The 14,317-nt window shown below is 42.8% G+C and overlaps 1 protein-coding gene across 3 annotated transcripts in view; it reads left to right on the forward strand.

Annotated features, from left to right (window-relative positions):
* FBLN1 (fibulin 1) overlaps positions 1 to 2,099 on the forward strand; it is an 88,752-nt gene extending 86,653 nt beyond the window's left edge. For all 3 annotated transcript variants that reach the window (XM_085570078.1, XM_021529922.2, XM_085570079.1), the window contains one exon: positions 924 to 2,099. In XM_085570078.1, coding sequence (XP_085426204.1) covers positions 924 to 1,063 — 140 coding nt within the window. In that variant the 3' untranslated portion in view covers positions 1,064 to 2,099. The remainder of the gene's footprint in view (positions 1 to 923) is intronic.
* Positions 2,100 to 14,317: the final 12,218 nt, after the last annotated feature.

A 14,317-nucleotide genomic window follows, 5' to 3' on the forward strand; every position in this document is an offset into this window, starting at 1 on the left:
GAGAGATTTTTCCACCACATGGAGCCACCCCTGACCTAGGGTGAGCTCCAGCAGCTGGGGAGTGGGACAAGCCCTGCCCTGCCACCTCTGAGGATCCCAGCAGTCTCCATCGTGCTGTGCCTGGCACACCTCCATGCAAAACCAGTCACAGGACTGGAGCCCTGGGAGGCACAGCTTACTTCTCCCTTACTGCTTCCTTCTTCACCAAACCCCAGGAATGGCCACCATTCATATGAGGATGCCACAGGAGCAGAGGCAGAGATAGCTCCCTTTCCTCATTAAACTTTATTCCCATTGTGTCCAGTGGGGTTTCCCCTTTCCTCATGAAACTTTATTCCCACTGTGTCCAGTGGGGCTGTCCATCCATGACTTGGCATACAAATGATTTACAGATTGGTGCCATCTGATGTTCATAGGGAAAGGGTTGATTTCACTGATGCAACACAGATAGTTTCTACTGTTCCAAATGAAATGGGGTTTTTAACATGATACCAGGAATTGCATGGTGTTCCTAGGGCGTGCTCATGTACTCCTCTGAGCAATGTGTGTTATCCAGGGAAATCTCCTTTTGCCCTATGTAAAAGCAGTGTCACAGCATGCTTATTGAATTTATATCTCCAAATAAAAGGTTAAAAAAAAAATTACTGATTTCAGATCATATTAGGGGGGTTTTATATAGGGGGTTTTTGCCATTTGCAACACTTGAGTGCTCATTATAGATATTGCATATGTTTTGACTCAAAAGTTGTATTTTTATCCTTCTTTCACAAGCTTTCTTGCAAACTGTTTACAGACCCAATAGATAAAATACCTTTTCCTGTGCTATTTGGGTATAATGCTGAACACCAAAGTGGTGCAGCTCCCCCAGACTTAGCTAGAGTCTCCTGCTCATCTCAGCAACCTATTTATTTGTGTCCCAACAGGTGTAGTTCGCCAGGTGAGGCCCATCATTGGCCCTTTCCATGCCATCCTGAAACTGGAGATGAACTACGTCATGGGCGGCGTGGTGTCCCACCGCAACATCGTCAACGTCCACATCTTCGTCTCTGAGTACTGGTTCTGAGGGCACCCACAAGCAAGTGCTCCAGCCCGAAACATTGCCACCAGCTATTACGTCATATACTTGTTTTTAAAACCCAATAGTGTCCTTTTTTTTTGTTTGTTTGTTTCATTTTTAAATATTTGGTTTATAGTTTAAGACGAATAACAAGCTATTATGTTGATTAGACATAGGGCTGAGCAAATTTAAGTGAGCCTGATGTAGTTGTTTGTATAAATACATAGTGTGTAAAACTGCTCAGCTGCCTGGTGAAATTTAAAACTTGTCTAAATTTTTTGGACAGATATCAACTGGCTCCTTGGTCAGATAACCTGCATAACAGGCTGTGTAACAAAATGTCAGAGTTCGTTGGGATGAATATACAGTGTCTTTGGATGGAAGAAGTTGGATAAGGATTAATAATTTCACCTTAAATTAACTACCTTGAAGAGGATTGTCAGAGAGTGATAAATAGTTAGGGTTGGACCCTCTGCATAAGTCCCCAGAATTGCTAATTATTCCTGCAAAGTTCAGCCTGGATATTTAAGAAGTGCCATTCAGCTGCAGCTACCAGAGGAACTGCAGAAAGAATTAGAAATATATATATTGCACATATTAAAAAAAAATACTCCTTTTTTTAGTACTTATTATTTGATTGTAAGATTGATTCTAAATCTGTTTGATTTGAACAAGTATCTCTCATTGAAATTAATCTGTTACAGGAACACAGCATATTGCTTCAATTCCAATCTCACCAGTACTCAGCAATACGTGGGAAACTCATACCTTATCTCCTGTCTGTTATAAAGCTCCATGACTTTTAAAAATTGGTAATAAAATTAGCATGTTAAACTGTACATTTCCTATGCACCAAACTAAGGCATATATAATTATATAATGAAAATTTCACCAATAAATGAATGTTTAATGTATTTTTTTGGGCATCAAAATACTGTATCTTTTTTATTACAGAACAGAAAAGAAATAACTCCATGTTTCAGTTTGTTATGTTTGTTAAGCTATGAGGAAATAAAGAAGGTCAGATGGGAAATACTCCAAAGTATGCCATGGTTTCTGATTCTCAGAAAAATGATTCAGCTATGATTCAGCTTTTGTAAGCAAATTCATCATGTACCTATTCCCCACTCAGACCAGACCCCCTTGGTCATTATTGGCACAAAGCATGGAACAGTTGCTGTGAGAAGCTGCCCCATTCCTGGAAGGGTCCAAGGCCAGGCTGGATGGGGCTTGGAGCAACCTGGGATAATGGAAGATGTCCCTGCCCATGGAAGAGGTTGTAACTGGATGAACTTTAAGGTCAGTGTGATCCTGTTACCTTTGCTTTTTAAACGTGTGTTTGTGGTCTGGGTCTGTTTGGGAGGATGTTATTGATGCAGAAAATAGCAGGTGCCAGCTGTGGCAGCAAACAGAAGCGTGGGCTCTGAGAGATATTTCTGTGAGCCTCTGGCAACCCTCTTGCTGTGTTTCAGCAGTTTGCATTTAGTGTTACAGAAATGGCTTTTACAGAGATGCTGGCACATGACTTTTCAATAGGCTGTGGTCGTGTTAAGCCACATTGTGTAGGAAAATAGTATTTATGTTTGCATTCACCTGCTGGATAGGGCTGGAGACATTCATGCCATGCCCACATTGCCTTTTTCTTACCCGTCTGAGCTTGACAACTCAACTCCCAAGTCTCACTCTTGGCACCAGGTCTCACTAATGCAGCTGGACAAAGAGCCCACCCCTGGGGTGCTCTCAGCACCTTGGACAGGCTTTCCCAGCTAGGTGGGCTTTCAGAGAGGTTAAACAAAGCATCAGGTCCCTTTGCTTCTGGCAGAGCCAGTGGTTGTTGGCTGTGCTTGATGTGGTTCATTTAACCTTTTTGTAATTGTGAATTGTGATGATACCACTTGTAAGGACAGCAGGGAAAATATTAACACAGTGAGAATCTGCACTCTTACCTACTTTTTGCATAGTGATCTCAAAATAAGCAAATGATACTAAGGACAACAGAGTAGCTTCCCTCAGGGGGCTTCAGAATTATTCTGAGGTGATTCCAAGCAGCCATCTGAGACAAGGCTGTTGGAATTCAGTAGAACCAAAATAAATAAGTGTTCTCCTTAATATATATATTTTTTAACAATCTGCAAGCAATAACATTCTGCAATTTCTTTTTAATATGGGCAAATCTATTGTCTTGATATTGTGTCTTCTCATCTTGTTTCTATAGCAGGGCTTGAGTTTGGGTCCGTCGGCTGCCTCATCCCTTTTGATTTTTAGTATATTCAATATTCAGAGCTCCAGGAGCATTTGGAACACTCTCAGGCACCTGAGGTGTCCTGTGCAGGGCCAGGAGCTGGACTTCAATGATCTCTGTGGGTCCCTTCCAACTCAGGATATTCTATGATTCTATGGTAACTAATTGAACATATTTCTTTTGATTTGTAGAAAAGGCATGAAAGATCTTTTATTCCTGCTGCGGCTAAGAATGTGCTATCTCTTCTGTAATGAGCTCCCTTTTTTTTTGCTTTCACCTTATTTGAAAGCAAAATCCCACTTAATTGTGGTTTTTCTCTTTTCCTCTCATTCATTGAATTCTCCTCTCCCTCTCCATATTTTCATTCTCTGTATCTATATTTTTCTTTTTTTTTTTTTTTTTTTTTTTTGTAGCAACGAGTTGTTTACTTGCAACTGATCAATTGAAGTTAATCAGACCAACAAAAAGAGAGATCTTGAACAACTGCAGAGAGAAAACCCATCCTGAGGTGACTGCAGACAGTGACTGCAGAGAAAGGCTCATTTGCTTTCATGCCCAAATTATTTATCATGATACTCAGAATCACATCCAGATCATGCCAGGAAGGATAATTTCATGGGACAGTTTCTGGCCATCTTCTTTTAAACATCTTCTGTGAGGAAACGCTGACAGAATTGGGATTGTTCAGCCTGGAAAAGAGAAGAGGTGACCTAATTGCCCCTTCTGGTACCTGAAGGGAGCCCTCAAGAAAGGTGGAGAGAGACTATTTACAAGGGCCTGGAGTGACAGGACAAGGGAGAATAGCTTCACATTGACAGAAAACAGGTTTATGTTAGATATTAGGAAAAAATTCCTTCAGTGTGAGGGTGCTGAGGCCATGGCACAGGTTTCCCAGAGAAGCTGTGGCTGCCCCATCCCTGGCAGTATCCAAGGATAGGTTAAGATGGGACTGGATGAGCTTTGAGGTCCCTTCCAAACCAAGACATTCTGGCTTTCTATGATTCTCACGTTGTGTTTGAGAACCCCTGAGGGCAAAGCACACGGTCACACCCAAGCTTAAGTCTGGTTTTGGTACTGCTTGGGTGGAGGGCCAGTCACTCCATTTAAATTAAAAACCAATAAATCAAATGGAAGGTGATGCCTTTTTGAACCTAGAAATGAAAGTTGAGATACTTTTAGTGCAGGAGGTAATAGAAAAGTGGATCTTTATTGGAGCTCCAGGAACAGTTATGGAAGAATGCCCACAAAAGTCCACCTCCAAAGGGGTGCATACATTTTTATAGATTTCAGGAAACAAACATAATTGATTAAAAGCACCAATTAGGAGTACAAGTGGCAATGCAATTCCCCCCAAGTCAAGCCCCTTCTCTGGAGCTCCACCCCACCCCACTTGGTACTAGCTGTAGTTTGTTTATGAAAATGTGGCTTCAAGAGCTGTTTTCAGCCTTGGTTCCCAGAAAGAACCAAGACAGGAGAGAGGCCTTGTACCCCTAGGGCTTGGAGCTCTGGAATTTGTTTTGTGTTCCTGCCTAGGGAAAGGTCAGGGAAAACTACTGGGAAAACTAGCTACAAATGCAGTAATAAGCTACAGAGCTCCAAATATATGTGTAAAGAATACCAAGAACATATAAAAGAAAAGAAGGTAAAAACCAATAGACATCAAAGGAAAGCAGCTGTGGTGTATCATGCCACAGGTGATGGATATTTTGGTCTGGCCATACTCCCAGAGCAACATTTGCAGCTTGATCCCCAAGGTGGTAATAAGGTTTTTTGTTTTGTCATTAGCTGATGGTTCTCACATGAGTGAGATCAGGTGCAGGTCATAAAGTGATGGGGGGGTAGAGCTGATAAAAGGTTTTTGGTTCCTCCACCCAGGCAAAGCCAAAACCAGCTTTATCAGAACCCAGTCCACGAGTGACCTTGGACCTGGTGAGAGCAACCACCCTTGACTCTGCATGTGAGGTAAGTTAAATAGAGTGCTGCTGAATTGTCCTATTACTGCCAACATTTTGAGAATAAATTGTAATAATGATAAAAAAGCACTACTGTAATGGATACCATCATAACTTTGTAACTACAGTTTAGGTTTTGAAAATTACAAATATGTGTTCAGCTAAGGTTAGCCAGAAAGTACTAAATGGTGCTTGAACTGTAGCCAGCTGTCTAGAAGCTAGAAATTAGGAAAAAAATGGGGTTTTTCTCTTCCAAAGTGGAAAGATAGTGTACATTTGTACCTATTGAGCTGTTGGCCATTTGTCCAGCTCCACCAGGAAGCACCAGATTTCCTGTGGTATTGAGAGGATGAAGTAGTTTGTAAAACAACTGCCAAAGACTTGAAGAAAAATGGACTGTCTAGCCTTCAACCTATGATGCACTTTGCATCTTAGAGATTAGGAATCTCATTTGCAGCCACTAAGTCTCCTACATTTTTTTTTAATCAGACTCCATCAGTTAACAAGCCGTGGTAAACTTTGCTTTCTTTAGCACCAATGAGTTTCATTTTGTGTTGAATTACATGCATTGATTGATTTTAGTGCTATTTCTTCAACTCGTACACGCAACTTGATTTTTTTCCAAATCACTGGAGAAGAATCCACAATGCAGAAGTGGCTCTGGCTAGTGAGCTCTCTAAGTCTTTATGATTACAATTCTTTTTTACCTCTCCCCTTAGTAAGATTTGTACCTGACCCCTTATTCTACTTCCTTATCCTTAAGTTTCTCAAATGGGGAACACCTGGGAACATGGAAAGAGTATTTCAGCTGCAGATGTTTGTGTCAGTCATAGAAAAATGGGATGTTTTTCTTAAGTTACTGTGCTGTGGAGCTGCTGCTTCTGTGTCAGAGATCAAAGGTGGTCATGGGGCTGAGATGGGCCGAAAGAGGCAAGAAAGTATCTGTGTCAGCAAGCCAGGGAGGGAGAATTGATGCAGTCTGAGAACATCTGGGCTTCCCCAAGCTCCTCCCAACAAAAGGTTGCACTGAAATCACTGCTGGCTGAGGCTTGCCTTTGGTTTTGTTGCCTGGCCAAGTGCAGTTATCTGATAGCTGTGGGTAGCTACAGGATTGCTCCCACTGAAGGGCACTGAGAAAATGAGCTGCTTTCTTTCCTTCTAAACCCACAAGATTTCCCAGATCTGCAGATGCACTGCTTACTGGGACGGGGTTAGAAAGCCACTAAACCTGAGTTCCATGGACGTGGGCTTACCTGGGCAGGGGCACAAGGACTCTGAGCAGGCACGCAGGATCTGGAAACCCCCTCTTCAGCATTGCTGGTTGATGCTTGGAATAGAGGCTGCCTCTGCAGGAGCCTTTCTCTTGGGAGAAAAATGGGAGAGCAGGGTTCCATGAGGTCAGCAGAGCCTCTCCAGTGTCTCTGCAGCAAGGCTCAGCCTCCTGTTCTCTGAAACAAGGAGGCAGGGCTTTGGCAAGAGGGACTGAGCCTCACCTGGTCCATCCTCTTGTCCGTGGTGGTTGAGTCTGGCCTGGTGAAACGCAGAGGTGATGGTGCTGGGTTTGGATCCAGGTTTGTCCAGCAGCTCTGGGAACCCATGGAGGGCACAAATGCCCTGGAAGGGCTCCTCGTGCCTCTGCTCTCACACAGCACAGGCTCCTCACCAGGCTCAGGGTACCCAGTTTGCCTTCCCACCTGCTGAGACAGGGCTGGGGGGTTTCTCTGGGGCCAGCCAAGGAGGTCCAGGGCCTGGGGGGCTCCAAAATGATCTAAGCAGGGCCATCCAATTACTCTCTGCAACTGCACTGGGGGCAGGACATTTTGACTTTCACTTAGTCTTCTGGCAATGACATTAAAAACCTAAATTGATGTCCATTGAAGTTAATGAAGGCTTCCTGATCTATCAGGCACACAGCATTTCAAAGAGACCTTGGGCAAGTGTTTTACTTCTTCATGGTTTATCCATTCCTTGTGTGCATGGAGATTATGTAGATAGATACCTGAAAACCCCACATTCTGATGCTTTGTAAGTAAAAACCAGTGAACTGAACTCTTGGGTGGCAGACTCTTTGAAAGAACATGGGAATGGTATTGACCAGTTTGTCTTTAGTATGTTTCTTTAGCTGTATAAAAATGTTGAGAGGTTTTGGAAGTGTTTTAAATTCATAACCCAGAAACTTGACAGAGAATGGGAAGGCTGTCTGGGACCACTGTGAGGTGGCAATAGTTACTGAGGAGGTCAAAATGGAAAATGTTCTCAGCAGAGAGCACCACTCTTCCTCCATGTTGCGGGGGGATGCTCATGGGTTGGCTTCCACTGGCTCTTGCTGTGGAATATCCTGAGCTGGGAGGATCCTGAAGGGCTGATTTGATCCTGCACAGCGAGTCCAAGGGCTCAGTACCCTGAAGTCTCCCATCTATAGCTCTTGGTCTCTAGGTCCTCCTTTCCTTGAACTGTCAGAAGCCTTTAAAATGACAAATTATTTTGGGGTCGGAGAGATCGTTTTCACCCTGTAAGTGAAGTGGAAGAAAGAAAATGTCAAAACAGAAATAAAGATAAAGCATAGCTATAACCAAATTAGCCATGACTATTTTACATTGGGGGCTATCAGATATAAACAAGTTCAACAAATCACCCTCAAACCACAGAGGCCTCACTCAAGGCTGTAAGTCTCACATATGTGAGATTAAAGGAAATCCAAGAATATAATTACTTGCAGTATGTGAAAGAGTTTACATCAGATTTTTTGAAGGAATTTATAAAAGCAGTCTATCTGCAGCTGAGTTCTGCTCATTTAATCTCCTTTTCAAATCTGATATTTTCCTCCCTGCCCTCTACAGTTGTTTGGCACCTGCCAGGCTCTTTGGTATTTCTCTGAATATCATGTAAGCCACTGGGTTGATGAAAACTGTTCTGTTTTGTAGCTCTTAATTGTTCATGAAACTGAACTCATGCTGAAATGGGGAGCATTTGGGTCAGGTCAGCCTTGGGTGTGCCTCAGAAATGCATCATGCTGAAATAACTGAGTAGCATCTGTCTCTTAAGTTACACTGCATGGGTGTCCTGTCCACACAAGTTTCTTTTACTCTCCGAGTTGCAGTTCATGGTCTGAATTTGTGTTTTTGAAGTCCAAGGAGCACTGCCATTAGTTTTGAACAGTAATTTTTATTAGTGACTGAACATCCTTTGCTAGCTCTCTCCCTAACCTCTGTTTTCTTTTTGATTCTTTTGCAAAGCTTAATGCATTAGATTCTCCATAACATATCAACCATATTTTTTATTTACCAAAAATGAAACTCTTGGGGGGGGGGGGAACCCAAGGAATATTTGACAGGCTTTATGGATCCAAAGCTGTTTTCCACATGGCCAGATTGCTGAAGATCTGCAGATGCCTAGTGAGCTGTCATAAAAGTCAAGATAGATTAGCTATCTGTGGTATTTCAGTATGTCAGTGCTTTTTATTATCTACCCCATAATCTCACAATTTGGCTGTATAACAATTAAGACATTATGTGCTAAGGTATTTACAGAAAGGCATTTTCAATTCCATTTTTCTGTGACTAGAACATGAAAATAACATTATATTTTCCTACTGTGCATCCTTAAATTTAAACCAGAGATGATGTATGTAAAACTTGCATCAAATTGAGCGTGGTGTTGGCTCTTCAGCTAGGACTGAGGAACAGAAATGCCAGTATTTTGTAAGAGTCCAAGGCAGTATGAATCAAATAAATACAACCAACCTAGACAGAAAACAGTCACTCATTAAACAGTGGAAGAAAGTTATTGTACATGCAGGTGAACCCAGTGGGAAGAAATGACAATGTCTGACTCAATTCAGAAGGCTGAATTATTTCATTATTATAACTATGCTAAAATTTATTAATATACTATATAAAAGGAGGATACTAAAATGATATATTACTTTCTCTAACTCTGTCTCTCACTCTTTCACAACTCATGACCCTCTCTGAGAGCCCAGCCCCAGGTGGGTTGGATTGGCCATCAGGCTCAAACAATCCTCACCTGAATCCAATCAAGCAATCACTCCAGGTAACCAATTCTCCAAACACATTCCACATGGGAAAAACAAGGAGCAGAAATAGAAATTGTTTTCTCTTTCTTCTCTCTGTGCACCTCTGTGAAAAATCCTGAGAGGGAGAGAAATGTGCTTGCCACAGAAAGTCACTGATGAATGAGCTGCGTCCTCTCCACCTTGAGCTTGCAGTCAATAAATCTCAATTGAAAAGTGCTACTGCCACTTAACCTGTCAGCACCAAGCTGTGTTATTCCTAGTCTCACAGGATTTCTCCTGTTTACCTATTATTAGGATGTGATATCAGCATCCATGGCTAGGTTTTATCGGAAGCCAGTGGGCAGAATTGTCCCATATCACGTGGAGCTCACTGATGGGAACAGAAGCACTTTTCTGTGGGAAAGGAAGATGAGAGGGATGGGCCTCTCTGCTGGCTGGTGTCTTGTCTGATGTAGCCTGTGGCAGGTCAGATGTGCATCCTGATGCTTGGCTGCAGTAGGTTATGCTGTACATGGAATTGTCATGTGTCTCAAGAAGCAGCACCAGAGGGCTGAGCTTTGTCACCACCCTGCCCCTGATGCTCCCTATGCCCTCAAGCAAGATGTACAGGCTGTCTACACCAGCAAGCAGTAAAGCATGAAAGGATCACCTCTGGAGACTGAAGAAGTTGAGGATAAAGAGATGATGTTCACCTCCCACAAACACACAAGCTCTCCAGGCTGAAGGGTTTACCCCAAATAAGGTCTAGTCTGATCAATAGTGCTGAACATTTATAAGGCTGAAGCATGACAGGTGCCCTCTTGATTTGTATCTTGCTTTAGTTTCACCCAGGTTAAATCCAGCTGTTAGTCTGTGATCTCTTTGCAGTAACCCAAGGTACAGGAGCTGCAGGCAGCCCAGGGAATGAGCCTCAGGAGTGCAGTAATGGTGCAAGCTGGAATGCCCCTGCAGGCCACCCTGTTACTCCTGATGCCTCAGAAAGAATTGAGAAATTAATTTATGTGCGCTTGCTCAGCACAGTCCAAACACAGTTATGTTCTTTGGCCAATTCAAAATGAGAACTTCTTCTCAAGTGGTAGCTTGAACCTGGGTGGCATCCCAGGAAATACATTTTCAGCCCTTCTCCACAGACTGGGAAATCTGGCTCTTTTCTTCTGGGGTTTGTCTGTCCCAAGCTGTAAAACTTGCTGAGAATGATGACTAGGAAGTCCCATCTATAGAACTGAAGCAAGTAGCACTAGCTATAGCATTCTAGGGCTTAAGAGCTTATAACAAACACTTTAAAAACAATCGTGTCACCTTTTGAGCCTCCAAGATCATAAGGCCTGGGTAAATTTTTTAAAACCTGCCCCATCCATTTAGAGTAGTTAATTTCTGCAGAAAATAGAGATGGAAGTTAAACCATTTTCTAAATTACCTGGAAGAATACTGGCTTTTTTCATTTGGTGTTTTTATCAGAGGTATGTTTGTAAGGATGGAAATTGCTGGACAGATAAAAAGCACCCTGGGCTGCAAAAGAGGGGAAAATGCAGTAATTGATAGCAAAAGGCAAACTCCAAGCTTGTTTTTTCTGCTTTATGGGATGAGCTGTGCATTGCTTCTGCTCAATATGCCCCTTTACATGAGACTCATTTCAGCACTAGGATTTTGGCAATAGTTGAACCCACAGGCCAGTAGATTTAGTTGACAAAGGGATTGGAAAATCTGATACATGCAGACAGATGCAGACATGTATAAGGCACATGAAGTAGTTACCTGTAGACATAAGGATTAGCATACAAACATACTGAGATTTGTCCTTGCAAAGATGGGAATACCAGCACAAATACTGAAGTGATGATTTCTATTCATCACACAGTGATTAGTTTTTGAACCTTGATAATATGTGGCCCAAACTTACCTATTCTGTGGATAAGCACAGAAGCAATCTGTCCCTCTGATGGCACAGGGCTGCCCTGGACAGGCTCAGCTACCTGAAAGTGGCTGAGATCCTATCAAAGCTCTTTGACAGCCTGCCTGGGCTCTGACTGCCCCTCTGGAGTGTTTCTTCCCCAGCTCCTGCATCACCTCTGCCAGGCTGCTGTGGGTATCACGGCTAGCCCAAATCACCTCCTGCACATCTGTGCTCAGGTGCCTGAATTGCTCCCTTCAGAAACCTTGCTGGAGCCTGTATTTAGAATTTTGACCATAGTGCATTTTTGCCATTGAGAAAACCAACACACTGTGGAAGCAAGAAAAAATTTAGAATGGATTACACAGGGATTGCCTGACTAAAATGCTACCAGCTGTGTATTGGAGCAGGGGGTTCTGTTACTGCAGGGAGGAAAGGGAGAAAAATGCCCACTTTGTTAGTTGAGAAAACCCAATTTGTCAAGTTCAAATCTGTGTTCAGACCAGAGTCCAGGGTTATTTTGATCAAAGGGGTAAGTACAGCTTGCTGAGAGACAAAAACAGGCAGGGAAGGAGCCAAAGCTTTCAGCCACCAGCTTCTCATACCTTGGGAGCATTGAGCCTGGATATGGCTGGCTGGGGGTGAGTAAGTGCACAAAGCAGCTGCATTTGGGGGCACTGAGGCTCTGGGAGGTAGATAAGGTGCTAGAAGGAGATTAGATTGCAGTGTGTTGATGGAACGTGGGTTTTGGGGAACAGCAGGAGGAACCAGGAAGAAAAAGACAATATAATGTGCAGAAGATAAGGTTTTAACAGTGTTGTCAATTATTAGAATTTCTGTATTTCCAGGGGAGTTCTAGTCCAAGCATTGGTGAACTTCCCTGTTGCTCCCTGCTGGCAAGGAGCTGTGTCCTTGCAGGAGGTGCAAGGAATTTGCATGTGATGGTTACTGCAGCAGAGAAGGACCAGTTCCATGGTCCTTCTTGAAGCCCACACTTGATTTAAGGCAGTGAACTATACCAATGACAGGGTTTATGATGTAAAAGAAGCATCTGCATTTAAAAACTGTCTTTACTGAATTACTGAGTCAACAATATTAATTTAACAGCACAAACCACTCCTGCTCACCCCTTTTTCATTTTTTTTATCTCTGCATGCTGTTTTGTCTGAGAAAATAAAAATAAGTGGTTCTAACAACAGCAGTCATTTGAAGAAATCAAAATGCTGATAGGATGGAAGGGCTCAGCAGCAGACAGCAATTTGGCACTTAGGGTTGCAGAGGCTACAGAGAGCTTCAAGTGCTGCGTTCCCAATGAGAGTAACACTATTGATTTATTTCATAACTTCACCTGCCTCTTACTGATAGACGGCTGCTTGTTTTGATCCCTGGAAAACAGTTCTGCACAATAACATAGGTGCATTGAATGCTTCAAAGGTCAGGCAGCTTGAGCATGGGAAAATATTTGTGAATGAGGCCCAAAAAAACTACTGAAAGAGGCGATTTCTAGCTCAAAGATTAGTCTTCATTTGGAGACTGAGAATTTATTGCTGCCCAAACCAGCATTATCAGCTTTCTGTCAGCAACAATCATCAGGATTTCCTTTCCCAATCAACATGAGCTGTGACCTCATCGCTGCAAAGGTGAAACCCTGACAGGGATTAAAGTCTAATAGAAAGAAATGAGGTAGCAGGGCTGAACAAAGAGGAGCTTGTTACACAGCAATGGCCAGCTCAGGCAGAATGTTACAGCTGAAACACAAGCCATCCAACCAAAGGCAAAAAGGAATATTTTTAAGAGCCTGGGTAATGCTGGGTCTCCCCATCTTTCAGTGGAGAAGGAAGCAGACTGCTGTTCTTACCATCAAAAATTTTTGAAGTGGGATTAGCATAGCCTTGTGGTTTGTCAAGTGTTTAATTGCAATTCTGCAGGGACACAGTCTCAAAGACATTGGCAGCCAATTTAACAGTCATGCCTATCATTATGGACACCAAATTGCTCCTGTGCACGTATAATATGCAGTAGTCTGAAACAGAGGCTGAGTCTAGGGCAAGGTTGAGAAGGTGAGAAGTGATGAAAGGCAAATACATGTCTGATAGTCATCAAAGCAACTTAATCCATGGTGGAAGAGTGAAAAGAAGTAAAAATGGGTTTATGTTGTTCATCTGTGAGTTGCTGTTTTTTTCACTCATCCCCCAAGTTCCTGGAACCAACAAATGAGGCCATTTTTTGGGGGGATTCCTTTCTTTAAAGGTCACCCCTGACGGTCACAACATCTTTTTATCTTAAAACCCACCACAGACTTGGTTCAAGTCCTAGTGCAAGCCACGTGGATCATAACTTCCAGTGGACTCTGGATAAGCCTTTGTCATTCACCAGCATATCCCTGCTTTTTCCAGCAGAGGTAGACTTGTACTGTAGTCCAGATCCAAGTCTTTTGGAAGTTTATGGCAACCAGGATGCTTTCTGCATATTTCAGCTATCTTCAGCCCACCAACACAGGGTAGCATCTCCTTGTGCTGTGTGGTGGGCTCTTTCAAAAAGGGACAGGATGATTTGACCTCTCACTGGAGCACAGAAATCCCCTAACAGTGCTGAGGGTACCTGACACCTCATGGCATGAAGTCTCTGGGCTGCAGTCTATTCTAAGGCTGCAAGTGGAGGATTAGAAACCAAATCCATCTCAAACATGCAAGAATACTATTCAGTTTGATGTGGACCAGATACTGTCATATTCGACATGGTGTACTTTGAGAACCTCTCAATCCAGCACAAAGAATCCAAGTGAATCTTAAGCAGAAAGGATGAAAAGAAACATTCTTGTTACAAGTAGATGCATAAATCAGATTCCTTGCTGATACTGAGCAAGCTTCAGAAACTATTCAGAATAAAAATATCCCCAGCCTACGCATTATAGAGCTTTATGTGAAAAATCAATGCATCTTGAAAACCTCCAAGGTGCTTAATTCTCAGAGATTAATGTCAGCACAAATACAACAAGATTAAGTCCTTTTCTTGTGAAGAAATCACCAACTCAAGCAGTCTGGTTGATCCCCAGCTCCCAAGTGGTGGAGCTGCAGGAACAGCCTTCAGCTGCTTCTGAAATGTTTGTAAGCTTTCTCCAAAACCCAAGGTCAAGCCA

This window comes from Lonchura striata, chromosome 1A (assembly GCF_050655825.1).
Source record: "Lonchura striata isolate lonStrDom1 chromosome 1A, ASM5065582v1, whole genome shotgun sequence".
NCBI classification, from domain to species: Eukaryota; Metazoa; Chordata; class Aves; order Passeriformes; family Estrildidae; genus Lonchura; species Lonchura striata.